Source organism: Mesitornis unicolor, unplaced genomic scaffold, assembly GCF_000695765.1.
Source record: "Mesitornis unicolor isolate BGI_N332 unplaced genomic scaffold, ASM69576v1 scaffold23461, whole genome shotgun sequence".
Classification (NCBI taxonomy): domain Eukaryota; kingdom Metazoa; phylum Chordata; class Aves; order Mesitornithiformes; family Mesitornithidae; genus Mesitornis; species Mesitornis unicolor.
This window is the reverse complement of record NW_010164907.1, coordinates 30435-43831: the sequence shown is the minus strand read 5'-3', so window position 1 is coordinate 43831 and position 13397 is coordinate 30435. Positions and strand designations below refer to the sequence as shown.

The 13397-nt window shown below is 44.0% G+C and overlaps 1 protein-coding gene across 1 annotated transcript in view; it reads right to left on the bottom strand.

The window, feature by feature from the left end:
• Positions 1-657: 657 nt before the first annotated feature.
• Positions 658-13397, bottom strand: part of LOC104548451 (E3 ubiquitin-protein ligase ARIH1) — a gene marked incomplete at its 3' end in the record, with an annotated part of 19694 nt that continues 6954 nt past the window's right edge. The window contains exons 3-9 of the mRNA XM_010194468.1: positions 11586-11730; positions 7569-7661; positions 7073-7128; positions 3268-3334; positions 2169-2275; positions 1649-1691; positions 658-729 (exon numbers count right to left, since the gene is read on the bottom strand). Of these exons, the coding sequence (XP_010192770.1) occupies positions 658-729; positions 1649-1691; positions 2169-2275; positions 3268-3334; positions 7073-7128; positions 7569-7661; positions 11586-11730 (583 nt within the window). The remainder of the gene's footprint in view (positions 730-1648; positions 1692-2168; positions 2276-3267; positions 3335-7072; positions 7129-7568; positions 7662-11585; positions 11731-13397) is intronic.

The following is a 13397-nucleotide window of genomic DNA, read 5'->3' as shown; positions in this document are numbered from 1 at the left end:
CCGCCTGGCTTGGCAGGCATGAGCCCCAGGTCTGCTCCGAACCCTCCCAATGGCATTTACTGCTCTGCTGCTTTTGTTGTTTCCTTGCCACCATGCCAACCTTTGTTTCAATTCATCCCAAACTGAGCAGATGCTGAAGTTTCAGGCGAAGTTGGGCTCACTGGAATGAAGGCATTTACATAATAAAATCTTAGCAGCTGTTCCGCCAGTCGCTGTCTGGAAGCCTGCCCAGCAGAAATGAAAGACTCCTCAAGAGGCCAACCCAGAGGATTTAAAGGCAGATGTAAATTATCACAGCCAAACCAAGCCACAGGTGGTGTTAACATGTTTCACACTCTTCAGCAAGGCACTGATTTGCTTAGGGAAACCACCAGTGCCAGACAGGAGCCCGAAGACTTAAAAATTTGAGCTTCCTTTGGGTCTCAAACTGTTTCTCAGAAGAACAAACTCCACTTAGCACAAAGAACCTCATCTGATTTGAGGCAGTAACACCTATGTGCTCTTCAAACAAAGAGCTCTTCAGTGTACTGTAGGGATTTTAAGGCTTGCTCTTAACTACTGATATGCAACAGAAAAAAACAACCCTAGTACAGAGGAATTAGGCTGTCATCCTTTTCATCTGATAAGTCTATGCAAAACATGAGAAAAACCTCTCACCTTTGTGTTTGCTGCAATCCAATTAGAAGTTTCACTGTCATCATCACACTTCTTAATCCATTTCTTTAACCACTGTTAGAAAAAAAATGAAAAAAGAGAGTTACACTTAAATAGAGGAACTGCAAATGTTCCCAAGCCAGCTGCTTACATTCAGGTAATGGTAATGAGAGCATAATCCCAGGGGAATATGGGGGGTGTGGGTGCTGAAAAGCAGTGCAAGCAGCAACTCATTCAGTTGCAGACATTTCCAGCAGCACCACCGTGATCCAGCAAGCACCATCACTCAGCACAAACACTTCCGCGAGGAGTTTGCAGTTTTTAAGTCCAACAAGCACAAATTTCACATGGGATTCTAAAATAAGGACGTTATAACAATGATCTGCCAAAACTGCAGCCAGCCCCCCTGCGATGGCTGGCCATACATCAAGCCCAGCTTTCCTTAGCCTTGCAATGCCCACTCACACCCAGACTGCCCACCTTATTTTTATATATTTTTTAAAAAAACAAACAATACTGGGAAGATGGCTTTATCAAATGCATGCAAGGAACAAAAGCAAAAGACTGCTTGCACCTGCCAGATAATAAATGACCACATCTGGCCTTGAAAGACCAACTAAACCACACTAAACCTTTGGAGAGCTTCCCCTCCTCTCTTCCCAGAGGAGTTTGTTTTGGATTCGTCACTGGAAACATACGCTGCTCCGTGCTCAACGCACAGAACGTGGCTGTCCACAAGTTCCGCATGAGCCACAGGATCCCAAGCTTGGTTTCAGCTTCTGACAGTGTCAATACAAACCCAGCTTTTCACCAGAAAAACTTTCCTTTGAGGCATCCTAAAGGCATCCAGTATGATTTTGCTGATCTTTCTCATGCTACCATCTAAAAAAGTCAACTACTATGCTTCTTGATGTGAACAGCCACAAAGCTTGTGCTTCACTTCTATGTATCTTGCACATAAACTGCATTTAGACAAGAACGTTGACATGCTCACCTTGCACTTAACAGGATCATGCCAGTTTTCACCGCAGTTAAAGCTGTAAGTGAAAGAAAGGAGAAATAAGCAAGTAAGGTAGATTATTATACGTGTATTTAACTAGGTTAACACTGTGGAAGTTTTCTTCTGAGTTGTTCTGCTGAAGAGACCAGAGCCAGTCCTTAAGAAACATTATACACACCAAAAAACCACCCTCAGATCTCTCAGTGACCATTTCAGAGCTGGATGTATCTTAATACCTGTCAATTCTCTACAGTGCCTGCAGTCAAGAACCTCACCTAATCTGAACAACACCTCTCAGTGATCTGTCTCCATGTCAAAGGAAGCCAAAGACACAGAGAGCAACAGCTCCATAGTGATGGGCTTTGCAACCAGCTGTACCTAATCCCAGCTTACCATTTGAAGCACACCGCCTAAACCACATCCTAGTATAAAGACTTACAGAACCCATACTATTAGATTTTCCAAGCGTTAAGTAAAAAATGAGGATCAACAACTTCTACTTGCTTGTTCTTACCAAAACTGACGTCCACATTTGCAGCGAACGGGTTTAGCATCAGGATATTGGACTTTAACAACGTGGTGGCAATCTGGGGCAGGACACCACTTTAACAGTCGATTACACTATGAAATAAAGCAAACAAAAATTAGTGATAGAAAAAGGAATGTTGCACAAAGCTCTTACATGCCCTTCACCCCTTTTTCACCCTTTCACCCATGACCTTCAGTCACACTCCTTCCTGTCTTGCCAGTTCTCTACAATGAGAGTGTTGGTGCTTCAATCTGAGCATTTCCTTTGCTTTCTACTCAAAGCAAGCAGTACAACACTCATCTCTTCACTGTCAAATGGCCTCTTAGGAAGGATGAGCAGCATAAACACTACTGCTGACCCCCTAGCTAACCCCGAGAAAACATTTGAAGAATATGAAGCTTTCCACTGAAAAAAAGCGCATCTGTCAAGTTGTCTGCACCTCCCATCTCTGTTCCACCACTGCAACAGCAGTGAAGCCCCGCTCACACCACGCACACTAGGTTTTTACAAGCACCACTTTCTAACACGCTGTCTCATCACCCATTCCCGCTGTCCTGCAGGGTATGGGTCTGCACTGCTACTTTCGTGTTTCAGTCTGCAACACTGTTGCATAAAAACAAAAAACCCACTGCATACCACACTTCAAACAAGGAGCGAAACCTCAATCCCAGTAACAACTTCCATACCGGGCTCTACAGTGAGTCTGAACGTGCACAGCTGGGAACTTGGGACAGCAGAAAATCTTCCAAAGCACCTTTCTCTAAGTTTATTTTTATTTTAGGGTTGCAGAGCTATCAGGATTTTCCTCGAAGCAATATTGCAGCTTTACTTCCAACAGCACCTGGTTCTTATCTCTCTCAGTCTTTGACCTGCAGATTGTTTTAGTATTTTCCTACAAATATACCGGTAACTAAACAGGCTATAAAATAACCCCTGCAAAGCCTCCGACTTGTAGTCACACTTGGTTAGAGACTATGCAAAAAAAAGTGTTCCACAGTTCCAAACAAGCCTCACTTCTCTGGTTTGGTACATGCAAGACAAAAACAACCTATAAGTCATGAAAAATTCCAAATAAAACACTCACCTCTACAAAACTATTGGTTATTAAATGCTGGTACTTTAATTTAACCTTGGAATCTGTGATCAGACGCCTGTGGAAAGGGAAGAAACAGAAAAGTTCTACTGTAGTAGAAAACTCATTTTTATTTCATACGTAGCCAGTAAGTTAAGACACAAGTTATTTCATTCTTCCTGCTCTGCTTGTACTTTTTTCCCTGTCCTTACCCGTTCATTTACTGTATTACATTACAGTGAAACTGTTATATTCAACTTTTAATATTTGCTTCAGAATAACACAGAAAGCTCACACATTTCAAAAGAACTGAACCTCTTGATGTGGGGATTTAAAACAAAAACCACCACAAACAAACACCCCCCCAAAAAAAACCCAAAACTCAACGAAAAACCTCAAAACAAAAACAAACAAAAAACCCCCACAACAAATCAAATCGCTTTCCTCAACAGCCCAAGACACAGGGCAAACAATTTCATCTGTTCATTTACACTGAGCACGCACATTTCGTGGCAAATCCCTTTAAAAAGCTCCACAACGACTACTGTGCAATGACAAACTTCAGCAGGTCCAACGTTATCAGGGTTGCTATGGAATGCTACAGCTTCCAAGTGAGCACAGTTTTAATACACTTACCAGAAAACCAAGTTTGATTTACACTCATCACCACAGAGGGTGTACACAGCATTGACTTAAGTCAGTCAGCTCGGATGCGAGACAGCAGAAGAAAATGAGAGAGCAGCAGCCTTTAAAAGCACGGTGACCGCTTTTCTGCTGGACACAGCAGCCCAGCTGGCATTTGCAGACTGCGTAGGCCAGATATTCAAAATAATTATGTATTGCTGAGCACTTTTATATAGAAACATAAAGCTAGACCAGTACACACTTGGTGGTATTTGTTTCAAATCACTGTGGAATAGAGCTTTATACAGATTGCATCACATGCAAATATTTAAATTAACAGATTATCCATTTCAGGATGCAGCCAAAAAAAAAAAAAAATCGAGCGTGCTCCTGCACGTTACCACGCCAACACTTATTAAAGAGCAGCGCACGTGACAGTGCCGTGTTGCATAAACCCTCACCCTTAGCGGTACGAGGAGCTCCTCACTGAGCGCCACGCTGGTTATTACACAAACCCAGCGCTAAAACGCAACAAAATCGGCTGACAACGCTCATCAGGCCCATGTCCATGGCAAGCCTGCAGTTCTGCGGTGAAACTTCACTGAAGAATGACAAAAGCTACTTGACCTTTTAATAGGAATTAGAAATCTCACTTTCTTACTCCCATACCCAGGCTTCTAGGAATAAAAAAATGTCAATTTAAAAGGTTATTGTACTATACAGATTTATCCGGAACTAGAATTTGATTAAGAGTAATGCCAGAGCGAACCAGAGCGCACAGAGTACGCAATCCGCTGGTTTTGCTCACCAAACATCCTACGATCGCTCCCTGTCAGCAACCTCACCTGCCCTAGGGTAAAGGGCACTTCCACAGCACTGCTCAGGTCGAGACCTTCAAGAATTTTACTCTGAATATTACTGTCTTTTGACAAACAGTAAATGAAACTAGATAAATTAAGAGATGAAAACCATTCCCAGTGCCCACAAACCATCCTCTGGGGGATGTGCCACCTTAAAAGCCAGGTTGGAAAAGCAAATTGCTTGCAAAATCGACTTAACCCTTGATCTCTGAGCTGCCAGAAATCTAAAAAATTCATGCAACCACAGCACCAATCCTTTATCAGACTGTAAGTTTTACACTCGTGTTTCATTTTGAGCATGCAAACTCCTCAAAGACCCCAATCAGTGGAATTGGCAGAATGCACGCGAGATGTCAAACAGACTCCCAAAGGAATTACTTCAAGACCTCCCTACACCCTGATCTGACACAGAAGCGCCGCTATCTGCAATGATGCAAAGGCAGATTAAAAACGAGGCAGCGCTCCCTGCGACTTCCATAAGAGAACCCAAAACCCACGCGTTGCCACCGAGTGGGCTGATTCTCAGAAGTTACTACCAGCCTGCTGCCGCCCACCAGCAGCGGCCGTTAGACACAGCAGTAACAAAGGCAGCCTGCCTTGCTTACTAATGAAACCAACATCTTTGCATGTAGGTTAAAGCAATTACCAGCAGCATTAGCAAGGGTGAACAAGGGACAGACACAGATTACCTTCAGCCAGTGTGAAGGTCTTGAAAGAGCTGAAAGAGACCTTCAACCTTTCTACTATGCTCAACAGTAACAGGGAAAATGGACAAAAAGCTAGCTAAGTACTGAAAAATCCAGGGAAGTCATCCAAATTGCTAAGTTTGGACTCATATGGAGATCGTTCAACTTGGAGGTGTACTGCCTTGTCGAGGGCAAGTACTGAGAAAGAAGCAAATTAATAACTTGGCCTACGTCCTCCGATTTTCTGATGGAAAACTGGTGTCTCTGTACATTACACATTAATCTGAGGTTCCTGTAGCTTGGAAACTTAGAGCTGGAGACTTTGAAAACAGGAAAAGACCTAAAAAGAGAATAATTAAGGACATGGGAGGGGGTGCAGATTCAATTTCTAGGTGGGGGGGAATCCCACAGCACATGGTGTGAGTTGAAAACTACACAGATCCAGTCCAGGGTTGTGGTCTTCTGCACTATAAAAGCCATGAAGTGAAACACAAGGATAGCCAGACCTACTACTAACTTCAGGCGATAGCAACAGAAGTCATAGCAACAAAAGCCAGTGCTGCTCTCTTCTCCTGTCCTTTCCATCACAACCTCCGACAACTTCAGCTATTCCACGTGCACTATTTGAACAGCTTCTTCAAACCACTGCGATCAAGAAAACACTCGAGAAATGTCCTGCTGTGATGTACACCACAAGGTGAGGTCAGGCTCCAGTAAACAAAAATCTCAGTCGAGCCACTCAGGAGGTGATGCCAACTTCAGTTCAGTGTCCACCCCCCACGCTCCACAACAGCCACCCCTCAACAGGGCAAGCAAACATCTCAGCTACTTCCACCTCTACCCAGCCTACACTTTATGACTAACGTGGAGTCACTAATGCAGAGGGACATGGGAAATCACGAGTCTGATGGAAAAACCAGCAAATTAATATCAATGAGTGAGTCAGACTTCAGGAAGGAAGGAATAAGGTAACAGAATAAGCTTCTATTGAGACGCTTTTTAGCATGAGGAATTAAAATGAACTTAATCAAGGTTCAGAATTATGAAGGATATTACTCATGCAATAACATCACCCAATATAACAGAGAAGGAAGCTCGTGGAATTCACTGCTTCACCATGCACAAGCAGTCACCCTACAACTTAATAAGCAAAGTAACGCAGGCTGACACACCGGCTTAACCAAATCTTATGTTCGAGGGGCAGCTGCTTTCTATCAGAGGGCATAAAACACACCCTACACCGGACCATACACAGGACTTCTTTCCTCTGACTCACACATTAACTACAGCTGTAAGGACTTGGTGAACCAGTGGGTTGACTTAGGTAGGAAGTCCTAAATTCCTCCGTAAATCAAAGGTAACAAAATGCACAAGGCAGTTAAACAGGGTCTGGAAAGGCGACCTGGTGTTTATTCTGCTGTCATGCTGACCAAATTGGTCAAGGAGTCTTTCCTCTGAGTACTGTGGCATGGGGTTTCCAGAGCTAAACAGGAAGTTCAGACACACCAGTACCAAAACAAACAGTTCAAGACCAACCTCTCTGCAGTTTCTTTTTGGGTTTTAATAAGCCAGTACATTTGAATAGCACATGAGTAACAAAACGGAAAAAGAGAGGAAAGCCAAGAGGTAGCAACTCATGATACTTACATAACTGTATTGTCGTCAACTAAGATATCACAGCCATGAGCAGGGCATGAAATGGTCTAAAAAAACCAAAACAAAACAACAAAAACCAAAACAGTCATAAAAAGAACAGCGGTTATCCTATTTTCACATCACAAAGAACTGCAAGGCAACAGACAATCCATAGCAAAACCAGTGCCCTGGCTCTGTCATCACATCCCAGATGTGCCACTGCACAATTACTCCCACCCAGAGCAAAGACACCGGCACCAACTCCATGCAGCTCCCTTCAGCTTCATGTGTGGCACAGGCTGCAGCCCCTGAAGCATTGGGGCTTCAGTTTTCTCTGGTTTTTGGTTGGTTGGTTTTGGTTTGTTGGTTGGTGTGGGTTTTTTTTATTTTGGTTTTGTTTTTAAACTTCAGTGGGGAAGAATTCTCCCCTTTCTTTCCCCCTCCTCTCCAATACACATAGAATTTCCACAGATAAGTAAGTCACGACATAGGTGAGTTGACACTTTACCTGTCCCATGCCTTCCTCCATTATTTTGGTAGTTAAATATTCACTCCAGCACTGCATACAGAACTTGTGTCCACACTCTAGGCCAGTAAAGTACTGCAATGACAAAGAATGACAGCTTTAGGCAGGCTTTCAAAGGCAGACTTTAATCCCCAGCCCCAGCAGCAAGGAAAGGCATCCCACCTGCCTGAATTGATCCTGGTTTTAGGACCGTACAGAGAGGACAGCATGGCTCTCCCATGTTTTACTTTTGAAAATTAGCAAAATAAATGCCCCACCACCAAACAGGTCACAGATAGATGATGATACGGAGTCTCCTCTTCTCCCATTTTTCTACTTGGCTTGCTACACCACACGTGGGTGCTGTCCAGAAGGCCCAAAATACGCACACCAGCTCTGCACAGGCACTGATTTACCTCTCTCTTGTACAGGAAACAGAAAGTGCTCAGCAAGCAGTCTGCATTACTGGGTGAGCACTAAACTACAGAGACAGAAAGAACTGCAGGCTTCTGAGGCGTACGCACAAAGTTTGCCAATTGCTTGGTACGCTTCCCCCTGAAGCCCAGATGTTCATCAGATGAAAGATCACCAGAGATCCTAATTGGCAGGTGTAAATTACTAAATCAAATTCAATAATGATTAGCTAGTGCAGACAGCAACAAGGGCAACTTCATCTGCGTGCATCATCTGCACCAAGCACGTCAAGAAACCATCTGGGACTGAATGGTTGCAGCAGGGGAGGAGAAACAAACACTGCTGGGGAAAGAGTGAAATGAAGTTACTTTTCTCAGGTCACCTTATTGTTATTTTATACCCTGAGCCAGGAGCAAAGACAATCTGTATTTAAAACCCTTCACTCATACCACTGTGCAGGTTACTATTGAATGGCTCTGGTTTTCAAACCATCTTCCTCTCAAGCTAAGGAGATAAAACAAGAGCTCCATGCTGAGATACAGCTACAGATACAGCTGAGATACAGCTACAGATACCATCAGCTTGTACGAAACTCCACAAATGCAAGTGGCCTAGCCTAGTGACATCCTCTGGAGATAAAGGGTTATGGTAGAAGAGCCCCAACACCTGTAACTTTGGGGAAGCCAAAAACACACAGCCTGAAGCTGGCACCAACTTTTCTTAGAATTACAGCTTCTCCACACGTGATGGGAAATAAGCATGGACAAGGAGATAACCCTTTAACAAAACTAAATATTCCTGCAGCAACACAACACAGGTAAGCACAAATCTTCATTCAAGGCTCATTTCAGTTATTTCAGGCAGTGAAAAGATTTGCTAAATGCCCACATAAAAGGCAGCCAGCACACGTGCTCCCAGGCTGCAAAGAATTCAGAGCATCTTTCAACTCATTTCTTTAGAGGGAGTTCCCAATTATTTTTGGCTAAGCTAACAGCAGATGTCAAGGGAGTGAGCAAAAAGGCCAACACAAAACCACCAAGTGTAAAGGGCAAAGTGTCTTCTGAAGCACCCCGTTACCACGGGGGACAGCTCTGCTTTCACCCTATCTATACTCATCACCTACTCCTCTTGCGAGGCAGCAGCGTGCTGCCATTCAATCCCTGGCCCTGCTCTTCTAATGACATCAAACTGACCTAAGGCAGCGTCGGCCCCAAGACGTGTTCACCAGGACAGCCTAGCTCAGGCCTTCTTTGCTTCAGTAATGATGACAGCATCAACCAACTAGAGGCTGTAGAGAGGTGGGTGCTGGTCTCTGCTCCCAGGTGATGGGGGATAGAACAAGAAGAAACGGCACCAAGCTGTGCCAAGGGATGTTCAGGATAGAGATAAGGAGGAAGTTCTTTACTGAGAGGGTCGTCAGAAGCTGGAACAGGCTGCCCAGGGAGGTGGTGGAGTCACCATCCCTGGATGTGTTTAAAGAGCGGGTAGACGAGGTACTTAGGGATATGGTTTAGGGGGTAGACAGGAACGGTTGGACGTGATGATCTCAGAGGGCTTTTCCAACCGAGCGATTCTGTGAATCTGTGAACTAAGTCATCTCTGCATTTGGCCAACGGCAGAATGTTCCCCAAAGACCCCCACCCCGGCAGCCTCCCTCTCAAACAGGGCCTGAAGTGCAAGATGCAAGAGAGGAGGTGGGCAAAGCCAAAACCTTCTTCATTCCTGTCTTCACCAGTTGGCATTTCACCTGAAATAACTGCTGGGACCTGACACTGGTTCATAGGGACCCAGAGGGACTAAAATATGTCTCTTGAGCTTGCAAACCATCAGGGTGCAGGCTGCCATGAGAGCATCAAATTCCTCCTTTTCCAGGAGCTTCCCTGAAAACACATTTCTGCAGGGACGACTGAAGGGCTATAAAGACTTCATATTTCCCTTATATGTGCTTTAAAAGACAAACACCACCTGCAATGACCCCGTGAGAGGGTGAATATTCCACACTAGCATTCCTCTAGCAGCTGTACGCTGGAAAAATTTCTTAACAAATGCTACTGCAAACTTCCAGCTTCCTACAGGCTGAAAGGGGTTCTTGGGGAAAAAAATGCAGCTTTTTTCTTGGGGCGGAGAGGGGAAAGTTGACCTCTGCAAGAAGATTGAAAAGCTGAGATTTTAGTTTAGGTGTTTAACAACTCATCCTGCAATTTATAATTCACATTGACCAAAACAGATTTCAAACCAGATGGCTTACAGCCACCTCAGACACAGAAACACTACAGCTCTGGGAGAAGAAACAATAAATATTAGCTTTCCTCTACGCTCCACATGCAGGGTATGGCAAGGAAACAGAGGTTCCCCTCTGCTGTCTCTTGACTTAGTCAACAGTAACAGTTGAGAGACACCTCTGCTCACTTGCAACACCGTAATCTAAAAAACCAGGCCATTACTATTTCAGCGTGTTATAAACCCAAGAAGTATTAGTGTGCTTTGAGCAGTCCTTTCCTTTTCGGTAGCCAAAAAGTAGCCAGCAGCCTTTTCCAGTAGCCAGCCACACATATCCCCAGCCAGCAGAAAGGCTGCGAGTTGTGAGTGCTGGGCTTGTGTTCCCATCCAGCAGAGCAAATACACCGTTTTCCTGCTTTTTAACGTATTTAAAATGTGTAACCTAAACTTGACGTTTCTATGACCACCTCTTCTGGAGATAAAAATCAAAATTACTTTCTTAGTATTTGCAAACAGCTACAAAAAAGCAGCACCGTCACCAATCTTACCACAAACCACAAGAGTGATTCAGAGCCACAGCAAGCACTTCGACCCTCATCTTCCCAGATTAAGGTGGTATTGCACAAACATGACAAAGATCCAGAGACAGCCACACTGGCTGTGTTCTCTGAACAACTTTATTTTACCTCTGCTCCTACTCAGTTTTCTTCTAGGCTTTCTAGCTCGACTATTTTGCATGATTATTTACTACTTTTTTTTTTACTGCTGTCTTATCACTCTATTTTAGATGGCCCTTTGGCCATCATGCTTTCCACAGTTTTTCTCTCTCTTGTCACTTATTTGCACGTCTTCATCGATATCTGACATTTGTTAAAAACAAAAAAAAAGACTTGATCTACCGCTTGCTTTTTTCCCCTGAAGATCTTTACTCCACTGCTCCCCAGACCCAGCACCGTTGAAGGTTTTTGTGGAAGGTATCATCACTTCATTTCAAACACAGTCCCATTCTGTGTAAACTGTTTGAGGCTTGTTTAAGAAAAAAGAGTCAGTCAAACCATACAGTAAGAATTAAAGAGAATGCATCAAGTGCTACATCATTCTGAGGTTCCCTACTGCGTAATGCAGTACTTGGATCAGCTGCAGCACACAAGACTTAAGGTTTATTGCACTAAGAAATTATCTTATAGTTTCTATATAGTTCTTTTATACACCTATAAAAGGCTCTATTTTTCATTCACCTACCACAGATTGGAAGATGCAACAAAAAAAGTGAAATCTCAGTTTCATTTCAAACGCTTTTTAAAAAATACTCTTGGAGAGGTCCTTACAGACTTCTGCTCAAAATGCTTAGTTTCAGATAAAGTTGGGGGAATTGTTGGTACTCACTGAGTTTGGGTAGTTCAGATAGCAGATCTGACAAGGCATATCCTGGGCTGAGGACCTCGTGTTCATCTGGCGCGTTCGAGACTTTTTACTTGGATTAATTACATGACACTCTGCAAAGAGCTTCTCCAAGTTGCCATCGAAGTACCTGCGTAACACAAAAGAGAATAAAAGTTGAACTACCTTTCCCTGTAAGTCATTTTCCAAATTCTGTTTGGGAATTAAATGTACGAAGTTGGTTTTAATACTTCCAAAACCTCACACACTCGCTGCTGTTAACAAGCTCTTCACTAACAAAACACAACACGGCCCTGACCATGGAGACGGACACTGGACAACATCATTACTTCAGAGATCTGGGCTTGAATTGCACACTACTGAAAATTTAAGAAATTCATGATTCCTCACAGTGATTTGTTTGCATGAAAGTTCCAGGACAGGAATCAAGCAAGAATGCCTCACTCCACTGTCCAGGCATCAGGACACCTGCCCAGAGCACAAAGTTTAATGCCCCCAGGTTCAAATCTCTTTTTGGCTTAAGCCTTCCATTTTTCCCTAATATTCTAGTCTCTACAACGTCAGCGAGGAGGCAAGAAGCAGCAATCAGTCGTGGTTTGTGATTCAGCAGGTCCCTATGTCCTGTACTTCATGTTTTCCTCCGCACACTCAGCTGACATCAAGTACGCCCCCAAAAGGTCCTGACTTCAGTTTTGGCATTTCCTTCTCCCATCTAAGGAGGAATGCATCAGCAGGGTCAGATACCTGACGGAGCACTTAACGCATGGTCAGTCATCTCCAATTAAGGAGACTGCAGGCCTGACTTGCACACACTGCAGCCATCTCCAGAGCTTGGGAACTGCTGCTGGATCGGGCATCCATCAGAGCAGGACTCTCATCTCCAGTTAGGCCAGTCTTCAGTTTCACACTGAACACCATGCCCAAAGCCTGCACAGGCCATCTCTTGGGTCTAAATCTCAGCCATCTGAGTATCTTTTGTCTCCAGTCAACCCGAGATATTTTAATAACCTCCTAAGAAAATACAATTCCAGGTTTACAATGCTTCCAAAGATAATTCATGGAAAGGAGGATGCAAAATTGGCTGGGATGAGATGAAAGACCACTGTCTTTCTATTTCCTATTCCCTTCAGGAAAAAAAAAACACAACACTGGTTTGGTTTACAGTCTTACAGAAAGCTCTTCAGCTTGGTGAAGAGGACCAGGTTTGAAAGAACCTCTCAGCCTCCTCGCAGTATCAAGACATGACAAACCCTCCTCCAGCTTGCAGCTGCAAAGGACTAACCAAACTTGGTACTGGACCAGCTAACCCTGCCTGCACGTACATCCCCCCTTCCGTACCAGTAAAGAGGTCACTGCCATCCGCCCCCAGCAGAGCAAACACGTGCAGGAAGAACCACATCTGACCACGGCGCATTCACTGAGATTTAAGACCAGCAAAATGTACCCCCAGCAGACAACTGTCCCTGTAGCTAAGCACACAGGAAGGCTGAAGTTGAATTAAACTCATCACAAAAGAATGTGCTGTCCACCAGCAGATGGAGGAGAACCAACACTTTCAACTGAAGGAAGAAGTTACTATGTACGTCTTAAAAATGTGTGGCGAGGGTTGGCTGTATCCTGTCGCACTCCTGAAACAGCCGCTCTCTCACAGTACTCCCTACCAACAAGACTCAACTCAAAATTAAAAAGGTTACTCTTCACAATTCAGTGTTTCTTGATGCAGTTCACATACGCTAGATCTTAATTTTCCAGACGCTGAACTTTGAAGGTAGTGGTAAATTCCAGCACCGCGGTATA